Source organism: Protobothrops mucrosquamatus, unplaced genomic scaffold (genome assembly GCF_001527695.2).
Source record: "Protobothrops mucrosquamatus isolate PMUCROS unplaced genomic scaffold, P.Mucros_1.0 scaffold46, whole genome shotgun sequence".
Classification (NCBI taxonomy): Eukaryota; Metazoa; Chordata; class Lepidosauria; order Squamata; family Viperidae; genus Protobothrops; species Protobothrops mucrosquamatus.
This window is the reverse complement of record NW_015386428.1, coordinates 546253-563794: the sequence shown is the minus strand read 5'-3', so window position 1 is coordinate 563794 and position 17542 is coordinate 546253. Positions and strand designations below refer to the sequence as shown.

Below are 17542 nucleotides of genomic sequence, written 5' to 3'. Positions count from 1 at the left end.
CTAAACCGGTCGTAAGTCGAGGACTACCCAACCGGTCGTAAGTCGAGGACTTTCCCTGCCCGGGAGCGCCGCGCATGCGTGGTTCCGCCCCCTGCGCCGGCCGAGGCGTAGCTGGCAAGCGGCAGAGACGGAGCAGGCCGACCACCAGCTGGCCCAGCCCAAGGGAGGTAAGGCACCCGCCGGAAAAGGGGGAAAAAAAATGGCGGACAGCCTTGCTTGGCGACCCCCGTGAAATGGTCGATCGACCCCAAATGGGGTCCCGACCCATAGGTTGAGAACCACTGCTCTACCCGCATAAAGCACACTTGACCTTCCAGAGTACACAAGCATGGGAGATGTAACTCAGAGCTGCTTGATTTCGTGACAAAGGACTTATTTTGATATCGTCTGCTCCACATTCCACTCCACGCCTTCAGGACAGGAAAATCCGAACTCCGTATGCTTTAATTTATATGGGTAGCTCTTTTTTGAGCTCATTCACTACCAGCAGCATACAGAACAATATATCTTGAAGTGAAGACATTTTCGGGAAGTGTTACATGGGGATAGCTAAGCAATAGAAGGAGGACTGCTGCTTATAGACAGGGCTGCTGGATTACAATGGGCGCCACAATGAAGAACTGAACAGGCTGCTGAGAAACAAGGAAAGGAATCAGAAGAGGAAGAAGTGACAAGAAGAAACCATGATCTTTTCTTGACTGCCTCATCTCTTGTGAAGGGGAAAAAAAATACACGGGCTCTGTGATGCCCAGAAGTGCCTGGCTTCTCTGGCTTGGTGTGTCCAACTGTGCCCATATTTAGAAACATCAAATCTGGGCCTGAGGGTGGGGTCAAAGGCATCATCACTCCAGAGTCCCTGTGCCCCTGAAAGAGATCTAAGTCCAGCCCCCCTTGAAATCCATTGACTCTTATCTGGCGCCAATTCGCATTGACTGTTAGTAGATCAGATCCTTGTGTATAGGTGGCATGGAATAAACTTGCATTGCTTTTTAACTTCATGCTGGCTCCTGGTTTCTTGTGCCTGACAGCTGCCCTTGATTTAATGGCCTGTGAAACCCCTGCCCTTGTGTGTGAGTGAGATGGCGGAAATGGTGCAATCAGCTTCTTTTTTCCACATAATCCCTGAATTTCCACAGCCCAGGTTAGTTGGAATGACAGATAGGGTAAAGCACCATTTTTCCCAATTCTGGTTTATGTCTGATCATTGTTTCAGATTTACCTGTTTATGCTTCGATTGATTTCGTAGTCTGCACCGAGTATGGATCCTCATGGAATTTCGTGGCAGTTTAAACAAGTATTTTAAGAAGCAAAGGAGAAAGAGAAAAAGGAGGAGGCTTTGAGAGAAAGTTCCACTGATGGAAGAGGCTTCTCACTTACGTGGTCAATCAGTTCCCTTATCATGCCGTTCCACTGGCCCTTCTCATCCTGGGCTCCGTACTTCCCATCCTCCACCAGACGAATCTCGTAGGAGAAGCCAAGGATGCGGGAGACTTCTGCCAGGAGGTCCACGCAGTAGCCTTCAAAGCGCCTGTTCCCGGACAGAACTGTGTCTGACTTGGCAAACATGACAAACGGCTCTTCCTAATGGCCAGAAAAGATAACACAGCCACATGAAGAACATAGACACTGAATTCAACACACACACACACCCTGAGCCAGGGAGTTATGTACCCCAATCGTCCAGCCAGCTGGAATGGCTGCAGCAATATTTTCCGGCATTAACCTCCTGACCAATTTGATCATTAAAACCCCCACATTCCAGCATTAGCATATGTAGACTTGGCTGTGTTTTGCAGATTTGGCTGGTCAGATTCAAGCAAAGTTAAGCATTTTGAAATGTCACCAAAAACACCCTGGCCTCTTACATTGGACCAAGACTCTTAGTGCTCAACTGAGAACATATGGCAGAAGACCAGGCTGCTGGTGGACATCTCACTTTATGTCCAGTCGCACATTCCTCCCATATACAGATTTCTGCATCCATGAAGCTTTGCGCTGTTTCTTCCCCACATTACATAGAAACCCACACTCAACTCAAAAAGCAATGCGTGCCTTGCGCTATCCAATAGCATGAGAATACTAGTGTCCAGACCAGACAGCCAAAGTTTGTGACCTTTCTCAAGAGTACAATAACTGAGAGAGGTGGACAGTATCAGAAACAATGATGGGGAGCCTGAACACGTGGCATAAAAACAGATCCCACGTGCCATGAAATTGACAAAAGGGTCAGGTTTGTAGCCCATGTCTGGGGGCATCTGCAAGCGCTTGGAGGTCCCCTGAACCTCAGGAGGCTCCAAAGCCCTCCACATTAACCACCAACAAAGCAGCCACAACTCTCTCTCTCTCTCTCTCTCTGTGCAAAAAGCTCTCTTCCCTCAGCACCCTTCCGGGAGGTCTCCAACACAGAGTCATTCCTGAACTCTGCAAGGCACATATTCACAGGCTGTTTCACAATTTATTACTGGAAATGGCCAGGCATTCAATTTGCAAGCTTTCAAGGCTTGCTAATAAATTTATCAGCAAAAGTGCCCTCAATTCCAAGATCTTCACAGCTCTTCTAGGGCCTGGGGAAAGCAGAACCGTCTGTTGGGCAACACGAGGCTGCTCCCAACATGTTGCTGCAATGTATGAGCAAAAGAGTGTGAAAGCGAGGGAGGGAGCGACTGGAGGCAGCCTTCTTCTCTCTTCTCTTTTTTTCCCCCTTCTAGATTGCGGTTCCCACCAGCAACGCTACTATACCCAAAGCAGCAAAGAACCAGAGAGCATCTCCATCTCTCTCTCTCTCTCTCTCTCTCTCTCTCTCTCTCTCTCTCTCTCTCTCTCTCTCTCTCTCTCTCTCTCTCTCTCTCTCTCTCTCTCTCTCTCTCTCTCTCCCTCCCTCCCTCCCTCCCTCCCTCCCTCCCTCCTTCCCCCAGGGGATTGCCCTTGTTCTCATGTAAGGAAAACAGAGTCCCTACAAACATCAGGGTTTCTACTGGCTTCGAATCTTGCAAATACGGAGGCTTCTCCAGCAGAAACTGTCCCCAAGGGATGGTGTGTCTGTTAGGTTTTTCCCTCTCTTGCAGCCTGACCATGACTGTTTCCTACACCCAAGTCGGTTCTCTCCCTTCTAATGTCCCTTATTTATAGGACTTTGTATTTTGTTATCTTCTCCAGTTTTTTTCTCTTCTATTCTGCAGTCTCAAGGTACTGCCGCATCCACTATTCAGACTTTTTTGTCTTCCTTATTGACCGTTGTTAAGTCTGATGTGTTATGTGGCTGGTGCTTGTCTCTTTGAGTTCTGAAATTCCAGAGCATTTGTGCTTCTTCATTTTCTATGACTTTGTCTACTCTTTGGTCCTACTAACTCTTGAATGCAGTCAAGTGGTTAGGGGAAAAATATTAGCTGCTCAGCCCATTAAATTCTTCAGGCATATTTAGGAAACCATCCGGAGGATTCAGAGTTGCTTGGAACAAACAATTTTAATCGCTCTCCCACCCTGCAGAGGTTCAGAGTAGCTGCCAGTCACTAAGTGAGCAGAGACCAACCTGCTATGGCAGCTGAGTTACAGAAAGTTCCTCCCATCACCAGTTCCAGACACCAGGAACACCCAGCTGTGCCTGACTGGGGGGGAGGTACCGACTGAGATGGATTCATAGAAATCCTGAGCCATTCCCGGCTGGGTGGCCTCAATAAGGAGCCTGAAGTCCCAGGACAAAAATCCACAGCAGGCCCATTGCAATCCACTGGTCATCTCTGTTAACCCATGAAGAGAAATTCTTGGGCAAGCAAGACTTTACAGACTCCCTTCCTGCCTGGTTAGCCAGGGTAGCTCAGAGTTTAAGGTTTTGTGTATTCGTTTTTTGAGGAATGTATTTATCTCAGATCTGAAACAGTACAGGAAAGCAGAAGGATTACATTGAATGCTCAAGGAACCTACCAGAACTGTGGTGACCACCAAAGATCGGTTGGTCAGAGAATCCGTCACGTTGGGCCCCTGTTTTCGGGTGATTTCAGTGATGTTCAGCCCATCCGAGGGGCTCCACACGCCAACCTGGGATGGAAACAAAGGCTAAGAGTAAGGAGAAACCCAACTAGAGCTTTTGGTCCTGAAAAAACAGGTGGCAAAGAAAGGTGGTCAGATAGCTTGAAGGCCCTAAATGAAGGCACAGAAAACATCCTCCAGTGTTGACAACAGTAAACCTGGAAAAACGTAAAAGGAGAGCTCATCCATGTTTGTTCAGATAGTATTTCCTTCAGCTGAAGGCAAATAGTTTGTATGTAGATAAGATAAGATAGATAAGATAACCTTTATTGTCATTTTTTACTGTGGGCACATTGGCACATGTTAAAAATGAAATTTAGTTCCTTGCTCTCAAAAGTGTACACAAACGTAACACCCATTTAAACATGATATACTGTATACAATATATGTATAAACTTTCACCCTTACATATAAATAACATATACTGTAAATATTAATCACTGTCCAACTTGAATACATAATGGAAAAAAGAAGCTTTAGAGTTCACCAGATTAATACTGTATGGAACAAAGCTGTGACTGAATCTGGATGATCTGCTTCGGATACCACGAAACCCCCTCCTCGCAGAAGGTAACAAGGAAAACAGGTTGTGAAGAGGATGTGTAGTGTCCCAGATGATCTTATGGACCCTGCTCAAGCAACACTTCTGTGCTATGTCCTGGATGGGAGGGAGGGAACTGCCAATGATCTTTTCTGCTATCCTCACCACTCTCTGCACCGCCTTCCTGTCTGAAGCAGTGGTGCTTCCAATCATTTGTAATGATTTGACTGGGGTAGATGAGAATGGGAAGTAGAATATGGATTCCTTTTTTATCAAAATGAGAAAGAACAGAAACCAACTTGTCTCCTTTCTTAAATCTGCCCAGCAAAACCTCCTGAATCTCAAGGGGAAGAATGTCTGGAATTACTGCCCAGTCTTTCCCCAGATACCAACAACAGCATCTCTCATCTTGGTTTTGAGCAAAGATTTCAACTTTCAGAGACTTCCCTTCCCTTCTTCCAACCAGGAATGACAACTGCTCCTCTCATTCGTAACTCTCCAACTTTCCTCTCCAGCACTTTGTTTTGCAGGGGTTTTTTTTGTACCATTCTTCCTAACGTGTAAGAGGAGAAAGAGATTATAATGGGATTGATTATATGGATAAGCTTTGTGTCACATCTTTGATCTTTGCACTTGGGAGACAAGACAACTCTTGATAGGTTGTGGACAGGTTGTGCAGTCTACAAATTGCTGATTCTGTTCCTCTGAAGTGAATCACCCATCACCTGCTCATGTCGTTTCTCTTTGGGGAACTCATTCAGACTTGTCTTTGTGACAATCTGAGCTACTTTTCGTCCTCGTGGGAATATTTGATCCTCCAGATGTCCGTGTGTTTTCTTCCAGGGGGAGGAGGTGAAAATGATTGTTCAACTCCAGGGTCAGGGACACTCTCCTGGTATTTTTGTCCTCTGAGTGACATGCTGCCATCGGTCTGCCTCCAGGGCTTCCTTCTTTTTCTTGGAGTTGTGTCTTCCTTGCTGCATTTAGTTTGAATGCTGACTTCTGCCTTTCCAAGAAATTCCTCCTTTTCACAGGTGAGACTCAGAGTGTCTAGACACGCCCCTAGACCAGCGGCACCCAACCTTTTGGGCACCAGGAACCGGTTCCGTGGAGAGAGATTTGTCTGTGGACCGGAAGGGTGTGGTTTTGTGTGCTGCCTGCATCCTGTGGATGGGGCTTCGGTCCTTTGCGCTGCCCGGTTGCCAGCATGCCATGGCCTGGTGCCGGTCCACAGACCGGGGGTTGGAGACCCCTGTCCTAGACCATCCATTTTCTCCTCTAGCAATCAGATCAGTTTGCACTTGATGCAGGTGTAATTTAAATCCTCCCTGGGCAGGAATACAAACATAGCACATACCTTGCAAGTCACTGCAGTGTTAGCTATGGCTTTGTTACTCTTCAGGATTTGTGCAGATACAAATATATATTTTCTTATAGGCTTTCTGCTTTAGACTTTTAGTGGTAGGCTTTTAGGTCCGCGGGCTGGTAGCGTAATCCACTGGATTAAGTCCCAGTTCTTTGCAGGTCATGGTGAGCAACTCCTTGCTCTCCCAGCAACCTTTGGCGCTATGCAAACACAACCAGTGATTTGCAAGGGAGAGAGTTGTTGCGTTCAGCTATCACCAGGGCTCTTGCAATCAGATCGCAGTCAATTGCCTCATTTTGAAGAGCGGCAGGATCCTGGGTTTCTGAACAGCCCTTTGATCTGTTGAGATGGGTTTGACTTGCTTGGGGGCTGTTTCCTTACAAAAACTGGAAATGTATACAGTACTTCTGTCTGGGATTTGCCCCTGCCTCACAGATGAGCAAAGCAAGGGGAACCACTTGGTTTTATCTTCAGTGTGTGTGTGTGTGTGGGGGTCACGAAGCTCCTTTGCTGAGCAGCTTTGCTTGAACATTTATTGAAATGACACACACACACACAAACAAATTTGTTCAGTGAGCAGCACGCACCCTCAGCTAGAGACACTTCAGATCCACCAGCTCTGCTGCCAATAAGCACATTGAAAAAATAATGAAAGATGTGTTGCAACATCACAACCAACCCCAGCCTTTGGTAACTGTGTCAGATGCAACTAGGGGACTCATGAGTTGTGGCAACATTTCATCTTTGCTCCCACTCCCACCGCCAGGTTGGAAGGGCCATCTCACCTGGGGGTCAGGCGGGGCCGGGAGTCATCCAGAGACTCCAGTTCAGCCTTGAAACAAGTTGGTCTCTGAAAGAGCAGCTCTACTAAGCAGAAGACGTGGAATGTGTGCATAATGACTTCAAATGATCTTTCCAAAAATGTTAGGCGATACATCATCTGTGTCCATAAAGCTTACAAATGAGAAAGCAGAATGTATAAGATTTATTCCCCATTTTCTCAGACGGACAAAAGGATCCAATCTCAGTCAAACCACGCAATATTCAAAATCTTCTTTTTGAAAGAGTATTTTAGAAAACCACCCTATCCGCCTGTTTATACAATAATCCACCAAAAAAAAAGAAGTGTGTGGCAATATAGTGAAAGAGTTTAGTGAACACATTTTTTGGTTTGCTGCTTATCTGAGAACTACCCCCTCCCCTTTATCTGACAATAAGCAATGGGGGTGAAGACTTGTGGGTCTGATGGGAAGCAAAACACCAAGACTCCCCTCGCCTACAATGACTTCAGCAAGACGAGGCCGTCTCTGCAGGAGCCCAAAAGCTGATTGCGTTCATTGTTGTTCTGCAAATCCCTAACACGATTCCCCTAAGAGCACAGAATACGGCATTGCCAATCTGCAAGTTGCAGAAGGCGAGAAAGTGCTAAACCCGAAACCTTAGCAAATGTAAAATAGTGAACACAAGGCCCAAGTAAATCGACAGGGATTTGCTTTCATTTGGGACGCCATTAATTCACATTACATCCTGACAAGGCTGTAAGGCCGACTCTGCCGAGATTTGACGCAGCCACTTTAAAGCCTCTCCTGAGCTCGGAAAAAGCTTTAAACACACACACACAGGAGGAGGAGGAGCAGCAGCGCCTGCAGGGGGCACAACCAGGAAACAAGGAAAATGAACAAATGATTTTTGCTTCTTGACGGCAGGGGTCTTTCCGCTTCAGGTTGTGGCAAAGGAGGTGCCGAAAGGTGACCTGGCACCAAATGTCACAAGGGGGAATTGTTTTCCCTCCCCGCTGCAGTTCATAGACACCCCTTCACACAGGTCACCACTACAGGATGTCCGATGGGCACAAGGGAAATCCTGAGCCCCCAGGACTGATTGGGGTCGTCTGCAAGGGCCCTAGAATGACCTAGGCTAGATTGCCAGGTGTGTGTGTGTGTATCAACTAACCAGGGGGGGAGGGGGGAAGGCTGCCTCCTTTCACCCCTAGGAAACATGCAAGAGTTTTCCAACCAATCTAACCAAACCATTCAATGTTGATTCAATGCCTGAGCTGCAAGAAACGGTTGGACAACCATTTGACTGCGATGGTCAAAGGTCTCCTACCTTCAGCAGGGGGTTGGACTAGAAGACCTCAAAGGTGCCTTCCAGCCCTAGATTTCTATGACATTTTCTAGGCTAGTCAGAACTATGGAGCTGGAGAAGCTGGAAAAAACGTGATTGCTTAAAAAAGCTTTGAAGAAAGATAAGAGTCTGAACCCAAGTTGGGGCCAACCCCTACGCATGCAAGGAACCCACGGCAAAGTAGAGCCCGCCATCTTGGGGGGGAGGGGAGGCACTTGTTTCTCTGGGGACTTCGGCACACCCTCCTCTCTCTGAAGCTGCCCAAGGGGGAGGTCCTGGCCGCCGCCCAGATCTTTCCTCAGAGGTGCCAAGAGGCGAGCAAGCAAAGAAGCCACCGACCTTTTCTAGCCCGTCTTCCTTGAGGCTGATGACGTCCAAGTCGAAGTCCGTCCTGAGGCCGCTGGTTTTGTTGAAGGCAATTCGCCCCGTCAAGCCCTCCCACTGGGCCTGAAAGGGAAAGAGGAAGGGGTTCCATCCTTGCTCACTGCTGGGTAGATTGTCAACTGCACCTTGACCAGCCTGAATTTTGCTAATGTCCCTCTGAATTCTATGGTGAAGGCAGCAGAGAAGACTCTAATTATCAGTTGCCTCCCATTATTTGGTTCCTTTCAAAACTAGCTGTAAGAAAAAATGAGAGGAAGCCAGGAACACACATCCCCCCCTCCACACCAGTGGAGGCAATTAATTAGCCCAGGTTGGAACAGCCTTCTTTAAAAGACTGTTCACCCAAGTTGTGCAGGAGGTCATCCGTTGACCAGTTGTCAGAACAGCCCTGCAGCAGGTCATATTCTGAAGGCTTCACTGATAACCAAATAGCGAGGAAGCTGGCAGCTGTGTCCCACACCTCCTGCTCCTTGACAAGCGATTGTGAGTAGCCCGTCTTCTTCTGACCCTGAAAGTAATAGGTGCAGCCTCCTTACAAGTAATAGCACAGCCATCTTTCTCCATGATACGGCTGAATTGTTTTTAAAGCTTTTCAAGTGGCTGGACATCTCTCCACCCCGAGGCAGAAGCTCCACAGCTTGTGAGCAAAAATATTTCCTTCCCAGCCAGAGCCATTTCTCTCCGCTGGCTGGTCAATGACACTAGTCTCTCTCTCTCTCTCTCTCTCTCTCTCTCTCTCTCCTCTCTCCTCTCTCTCTCTCTCTCTCTCTCCACATTGTGCATAATTTTACATACCCGTATCGCTTCATTCCGATTGCCATTGCAACCAGCAGCCACTTAAAGCCTGATCTTCTACTCATTTTATTACCATTTGGCAATGATAAACCAAGCCCGAAAAACCACAAGAAAGCCTCGGGAGACCCCTGGGTTACAGTGATTTGGCAGCAATGTCGTCTGGTGTTCGAACGAAAGGGACATGAGTCAAGCGTAGCATTTTGAGAAAAAGAGAATTTTCAGGAAAGGAATCTGCGTAGGCCAGCCCATTCAAAGGAAGCTGGGTCTTAATCCAAGGACAAATGTTTGCACAGGCTGACTCCCTGTCTTCTGTCTTTATGTGCGTGCCTGTAGGAAGCACTTCAATTTTTCATGCACACAATTGTGGGGGTCATTGCAATGACCTCCTCAACAATCTGAGCAGTACTTGAGCATAGCTGCTGCTCTCGTGGCAATTACTTCTACTTGAGCCAGCAGGGACCCTTTGAAATTATGCATCTGGCAGAGGGTGACAAGTGAAATAGTGGGCCCCATCTACAATTGAGAGGATTCAGTCTTACTTGCTTGAGAAATGTCAGGATAAATATCTAGCTGGCTAAACAAACCAGGCCAAGGAGTAGTTCCACTGGAATGTTCCTTTCATCTAAAAATGACCTGATGACATGAAGCATTACTGCCTATGAGTCCATGCCTGGATCTCTAACAGCCCAGCCCCAGCCCCTCTGTCCGGTCCCTGTTAGAACGCTGCCATTCCGAGGGGAGGGGAGATGAAGGAAGTAGAAAATTTACTGCTTTGCTTTGATGTATCTGTATGGGAATTTGGGAGGTGGGGAGATGGGCCATAAGCGCTATCTGGATGACTCCTATCCATCCAGTTCCAGCCTGTTACCAAGGTCGCAGCGCCAGGAAGACAACTTATCACCTTCTCGGCTCAGAGTTCTCGTAACACCTTCACACCAGTGGATTGGCTCCTGACGGACTGGGGCACTGGGGTGGGGTTTGCCTATTGGGCGATTTAGCTTAAAGGTTTGAGCGGGAACTTCAGATTCTGCCTGACTTCCTCGCAATCACTTTCTCTCAGTAACAGTTCCTTTTGAAACAACACTTGTTTCAAGAGTTGCGCTTTTCTGAGAAGATAGCCGAGGCAGGACCTTACAACATCTGCAACATCTGCCAGAGTCCAGGGCTCTTCTTACCTCTTTGATAAAATTCATAAAGCGCCCGCCAAATCGCCAGGCTTTGTGCCGATGGCACTGGAGAGAGTTGACCGTCATCTGAGGGGCCCGCTGGTAACACACAGAGACGATGTGGACGGCGTCATACAACAGGGCAGCGTCTGTCTAAAATGAAGGGGGACAGTAATTGCTTTGACCACATGCAGCCACTCTGAAAACCATCCTCCCCCCGGTCCCCAAACGTCCTCTCCATTCTATAGGGCCGTTAAGGCCACTGCGATGAGCCACTGCTTCTACCCAAAAAGCCTGGGATTGGGCGATCTGCCTTGCACCCAGGCTTCCAGGAAATCATCCCGAATCCAGGATAATATTAGGAGGAAAAACTCCCACTGGCTGCAGCCTGCAAATTGGTCAGACTCTTCTTCTGACGAAAGCAGAGGGCGCTAAAAACTTTCGGCTCAGCCTGGCAGAAGCCGAACGAGCTGCAAGCCTTTTCCGATTCTTCACCCGCAGAAAAAGGACTAGGAGTTCCTAGTGACCGTCGTACCATCATGACCCCTGCCATCAATCCAGGCTCCAGTCTGGGGACCGTCTGCAACCTCTCCATGGACCATTTATCGATGATGGCAGACACCTGGGGATTTTCCACATTCAAGATCCGGAAGCCGGTCAGGTTTACTCCAGAGTAGCGATATTGCTCAAGATCGATTGCATACAGATCCTGTTGGGGGACAAAAACCGACCCTTCGTCTCCGTGCTCTGCCTGCTCTTCTTTTGGTACGACTGAAGGTAAAAACTCTTTCAAAGTAAGAGGAAAAGAAAGGCTGCTGAGAAATGTCATCCACGTCTCTGAAATTCGGCTTTTGGGAGAATTCGTAGATGCTTTCTTTGCCTGAGCAAACAACCTTAAAATTTAGGTGCAGAAATCAGTATTGGTTCCAATTAGGAAGCATATCTCAGCCAAGAATCAGTTAATTGTGATGATTAACTGAGCATAAGGAGAAAAGATAAAATATTGGAAAGAAAAATCGATGAATGGGAAACTGCGATATTAAGTCTTGTTGCTATTTTTTTCAAAAATTGTGTGAAAGGCCAAAGTAAGTAGAAAAGCCGGTCTTATCTTGGGCACCTGAGACACAGCAGTGAACCTCTAGCCCCGGAAATCACCCTCTCCATGTGTGCATTATTTATTTATTTATTTAGCGTATGGCGATATACACAGATTAAATATAGATTAAAAGTAACACGATAAAATATGAATGTTAAAAAGATCTGTATTCAGATACCAATCTCTAGGCTATCCAATCACTGAAGCACAGTTTATATATATATAAAAAAATCAGATACTAGACTGGTGTACAGGTCGTCCTCAATTTATGAACACAGTTCAGCCCGACATTTCTGTTGCTAAGCGAGACGGTTGTTCAATGAGTTTTGCCCCATTTGCCACAGTTGTTAAGTGGATCACTGCAGTTGTTACATTAGTAATGTGGTTGTTAAGTGAACCTGGCTTTCCCCGCTGACTTTGTCAGGAGGTCGCAAAAGGGGATCCCTTGAGCCCAGGACGTTGCAACAGTCATATGTCCATGTCAGTTGCCAAGTGTCTGAATTTCGATCACGTGACCAGGGAGATGCTGCAATGGTCGTAAGTGTGAAAAAAGGTCCTAAGTCGCTTTTTTCAGTGCTGTTGTAACTTCGGATGGGCACTAAATCAGCGGTTGTAAGTCGAGGACTATCTGTGTGCCCTCAGCTTACAGCCAGTCACAATGTGATCTACGGGTTGACATGGGATCCCCTGTAGGCCCCTTTACCCCCGTGTGCAGGCATTCCTCGACTTACCACCACAACTGAGCCCAACATTTCTGTTGCTAAGCGAGACAGTTGTTAAGTGGGTTTTGCCTGTTTTACAACCTTTCTCGCCACGGTTCTTAAGTGAACCACTGCAGCTGTTAAATTGGTCAAACTGTTGCTCGGTGAATCTGGATTCCCCCTTGACTTTGCTTGTCAGAAGGTTGCAAAGGGGAATCACATGACCCCCCCCCCGGACACTGCAACCGTCATACGTATGAGCCAGTTGCCAAGCGTCTGAATTTTGATCCCATGAGCATTCAGTGTGGAAAGTAGCAATAGCAATAATAGCACTTAGACATGCAGACTGCTTCATGGCGCTTTCCAACCCTTGCCTTTTAATCATATATTATTGTTTTAATTGGTTTTTTTATATTACTATTTTATAGGTGTTTTTTTTTTTACTGTAAGCCACCCAGAATCATGGTCTGAGACAGGCGGCAATATAAATATGATAAACAAATATAAAATCAAGATCTTGATTACCATCCATAATTAAAGTAATTAATAATTACAAGCTATCATTTTCAGAAAGGTGGCATCATACGACAGCCACAAGGGGATTTGGGGGGGGTGTTTAACATTCACTGGAACGCTCATTATGTGCCTCTCACTTTTTTACCATATTAAAAAATCTTTTTATTACATCCTTTATTTACATATAACAATATTCCTATCACTTTTCTTTCTTTATGTGGTGTGATTTAAAACCTGAACCCCATTAAAAGATTTGTTGATTAAAAGTTCATGTTGTATTTTAGGACCTCATTTATCCTGCCCTTTTCTTTCTCAGCCTACCAAAAGCTGCTGCATGCTTCGGTCCCGACTTCCGAGTCTCGCAGCTCCGCTCCCAGCCTCCCGGGAATTCCCAAAAGATTGCCCTGGCTTTCCTCTCGGAAATAGAGAGAGCAACACTGCCAGGCAGAGGGTGGCACGGTGGCCACCCGGATCAGGCAACCGCTGTTCCCCCCCCCATTCATTTGCCAAGCTAGTCATTTAAAATGAGAAATAGCTAGTGGGTAAATCAACGAAACAAAGTGGGGGCATCCTTTAAAAAGATGCACTATGTTAACATACATTAAAATGCATGGTTTACTTCGGCACCAATAAGGAAGAGGTTCTCAATGTTGTGAGGCCAGAATCAACCACCTTCTCAAATAGGACTGCCTTTTTTTCCCATCGTCTTGGCATTGTTTTACTGGCTCATTGTTGAACGTTATATGTCTATAATCTGAAGGTGCTTCTGACACGAATAAAGAAAGATCACCTTGGCATCACAAACTCAGCAATCTGCTCTAAAACTGTCAGGCCCCAAGAACGACCCGTGGGGTTACTTCTGAGCTGTTTCCCTTATTGTTCTTCACCTATAGACAGAATCTTGCCAGACTCGAGTGAGTCTGCTTGCATACCAATAGATATCCTCTGTGAACGGCTAGGGAGGGGCTGCCTTCACCCTCTTCCCGCCTCCCAGAATTTCCCAGCTCTGCTTCCTCTTTGCCCTCTGGAAAGCAGCCCCCCCCCATTTAGGAATCCAGACTACGTTACAACACAAAAATACAATTTCAATTGTTAAACTGAAATCCTCAAGCAATATGGTGGCCTTGGGATGAAAGACGAATGGAAAAGGTACTCTGTACAAGGACCTTCCTTTTAGCTGGTAGATATGTTTTTATAATAAAAGCTTAGAAAATTTGGCCCTTTACCCAGCAAGCAGAAGACAGGAGAGGTATCTTGATATCCCTCTTAAGTGTGTGTGTGTGATGAAAGACTGCTTAAAGAGGTTTTCTCCCATTTAACTTCATCTTGCTTCTAATATAGTTGATATGGTACATAGCTAGATAATATTGCTTCTGGAAGGTTGTGGATTGTTGGTTTTAACTCTTGTATTCTCTTTTCATTTATTATTTATATCATGGATTTGTAATGGTTTACTACACGGAGAGCTGCACGATTGTGAAAAATTAAAATAATCCCAAAGTCCCTCCTGAATAAGATGCATCGGCTACAACCCAAAATTTGCTTTGGCTTTGACTCGGGATGCTGCAATGCTACAGAAAACAAATAATTATACATGCATACAACAATCTGGGAGAAACTTTCATTCTTAAACCATAATTATGCACATCAAGTTTTATTTAAAAAGAATCAATAGAAGTTAAATGCTTCGTTAGATGCTTAATCCCCAGTATTTTCAGTACAATTAGAGTTCAGATATAGACTCGTCTTGCCTGCCTGCCTGCCTTCCCACTGCTCTGGGGTGGACAAGTGGCTCTTTACAAAGCCTGGTGAAGGACCCAGCAAGGTTTTGGCTTTGCCTGGATGCACAAACCTGGTCCCTGATGGATGCATTCGGGGCTTTCCTTCCTGCTGTCTGGATAAGCCAGCTTTTCAGGTGGAAAAGGTGGCTTTGGCTTGGCTAAAAGGTCAGCAACAGGACTGACCTGGAGAGAGCATTCCAAAGATAATGGTTGGCTGGATTAGATCCATAGATGTCACCTGCTGCAGCGCAGGCATCTATGGGGCAATTGAGGGCATCCTGGCATGGAGATGCAAACTCTGCCACTGTTAAACTGACCCCACAACACCACCACTACCAAAAGGCAGGGCTTGCATTGCAACAGCCTGTGGGCATCGCTATGTCCAGGAATGGCACCTAGAATAAAAGAATAAGAATTGCTCTTCTGCTGCTTTGGGCTCAGTAAATCAGCAAGAACTGGTCCATCTCTGATTGGCTGATTCCATCTTGCCCAGAGTCTGCCCGCAGACTTATGAGCTGGCAAAGCCAAGAGATGACGTGCCAAAAGTCCTCTTGGTCTTCTCTAGGGATGTGAAGACTTGCAATGTGCAAGCAAGGCTGCAGACCCTACGGTCTTCTGTAGAGAAAGGAAACTCGCATGCTTTTTAAACCAGTACATGAACTGCAAGGCAATTATATTTCAATAGTCACATTTATTCTGCATGTTACGGTTCAATTCTCCAATGAAAGGAAGTATGTAAAAATGCATAAACTAGGGCAAAGTGTGCATAAAATGCAAACTGAACTAAGATATTTTCAAAAAAATAGCAGACGTGAACAAAACTTTAGGAAATGCATTGTGTCCTGGAAAAACTTAAGGTAAAATGGAGGTAGGGGTACCAGAGATAACGACATGGCGAGTTTAACCTCAACTTTATATTCCTTCTACTTCTAACAATCTTAACCTTTAGTCCATACATATAATATGCTAGAACTTGATTTCTTTTAATTTCTTCTTTTTCTCTTCTCACAAAAATCTTCAAACCTGTAACAAGCCTTTTTTTGTAAATCCAATGTAGAAAACCTATCCAGGTCATTCTTCTGTTCTGTTAGTTGTTTATTCCTTTTAATTATTACGATATCCACCCAGCTTCTATTGTATGTCCAGAGTAATATCTTTTTTGATGTCATTCTTGTAGCCTCTTTTTTGTAAATGTACTTTCAATTCAATCTCAATCTTGTCAGGTCAAAGGTGTTCCTCTTCCATAGAGGTAGGTGTGTCTGTTGGTATTATTAAAATTAATGGCTTTCAGAGGAAGAAATGGCAGATTGAAGACAGTTCTGAAAAGCAGAGCTGGCAAATGAAATAGAATGAACAGTTGGCACGTAGTAAGTAGACCATCTTTTCAGGAGAGGACTTGAGATCGCCAAAAATTGCTCCAGACAGCTGCTTCTCATGGAGAGAGCCCACGACAGGGGTCTCTGGTGGGTTTAGAACTTTGGGAGACAAGGGAATAGCCATCTTGCTCAAACCTACCACTGGTGCCCTTGAAAGGACACTAAGTGTAGGAGATGGCCGAGCCCAAGGGAGGGGTCAAACGCAACATCAGTCTCAAGTTCCTTTGCACCCAACAAGAGTTCTAAATCAAGCCCACCTTGACTTCCACTGACTCTTATTTACCGCCAATTTGCTTTGACCATTAGTAGTTCAGATTCTTCTAGAGAGCATAAGCTTGCAATAAACCTTTATACTCATTTGAACTGTCTGGACTTCTGATTTCCTGCACTCGACACAAAGTTTGTATACTTCCTTTTCTAATTAGTTTTGGAAATTGCTTCTTAACTCTCTTTCAGCAGTAGAAATCTTTGGATTGACAAATTTGATAGCAATGGGGAAGTTTTATTCAGTCCTTAGCGAAGGAAAGTTTTTAACTACAAATTTAAGAACTTCCCATGGGAAATACTTTTGTTCTGATTTAAAATAATAATATTAAGATTGTAAAAATTGAGCACCAAGGGGAATTAGAGGAAACTAAAGACTGCAATTAAAGGAGAAGAACACATGAATTTGAATTACAAGTACAGAATGAAGCAAAACACTGAACATACTGAAGGTCATTTTTGGGCAATGGACTAGCAATCTCAGTGTTGATGTGTTGAATAGTTGCTTACACTAACAAATCCTCTAGTTGAGCTTCTTTTGAATAATAACCCTTGATCCTAACATAGTATTTATCATGTTGTGTGAACAACTCAGTGTCTACCTTTTCCTACGGGGTCAAAAGAAACTCCTCCTCTTTATGTTCAGACAGGTCAGAGAAGAGGAGAGTGAAACATCCAGCATCCCCCCTGCAGGCCCTCAAATCACCTGACAAGTGGCCTGTGTGATTTGTTGCCAGATGTGACGGCCCACTGAGTAGTTCTGCTCTATGCTACTTACCTAGATTTTAGGATCACAGTTCACCCCATTATTCTGAATATGAATTAGTTCTCTCTGTAGGATGACGATCAAGGGTTCGTGATTGGTTACACGACCAACTTTCTTCCATATAGAAAGAAATTAAAATATTTGAGTCCAAGCAGCATTCCAACATATTGGATTTTTTTTTTTCAATCTGACCGTAGATTCATGAAACGAATGTCTTGTTGCAGCATCTTTTTTCCTGGAATAAAACAGCACTCAAGCTATTCTTGAATTTTGAGACATTTATTTACCTTGTTTCTAGCACGTCAGTTTTGGCAAAACTGCAACTGCCTTTACTTTCACCTTGTCTGATTTAATGCCATCGTTAATTAATATTCCTACAAAATATTATACTTCTTGTACTTTAATATTGGAGAACCTGTTTGTTTTTCAGTTTCTTTAAATTAGCATATATCAAAATTTAGCTGATTCATTCATCTTTGTATCTGCAAGTTCGGCTAAGAATGTCTATGGAGATTCTGCTAAGAATATCAGGCTATTATAAGACTCTAGTTGAATATATTTGTTTAATTCTTTGCAGTCTGGGTGAATCCTCAGATTTCCATTGTTCTTGTGGGGTAAAGCCAGGGAATGTCTCCTT

At 45.1% G+C, this 17542-nt stretch overlaps 1 protein-coding gene across 1 annotated transcript in view; it reads right to left on the bottom strand.

Moving 5' to 3' along the window:
- GRIK3 (glutamate ionotropic receptor kainate type subunit 3) overlaps positions 1–17542 on the bottom strand; it is a 44690-nt gene that overhangs the window by 16815 nt on the left and 10333 nt on the right. Inside the window, exons 5-9 of the mRNA XM_015811668.2 lie at positions 10941–11114; positions 10415–10558; positions 8400–8507; positions 3922–4035; positions 1378–1581 (exon numbers count right to left, since the gene is read on the bottom strand). Coding sequence (XP_015667154.1) covers positions 1378–1581; positions 3922–4035; positions 8400–8507; positions 10415–10558; positions 10941–11114 — 744 coding nt within the window. The remainder of the gene's footprint in view (positions 1–1377; positions 1582–3921; positions 4036–8399; positions 8508–10414; positions 10559–10940; positions 11115–17542) is intronic.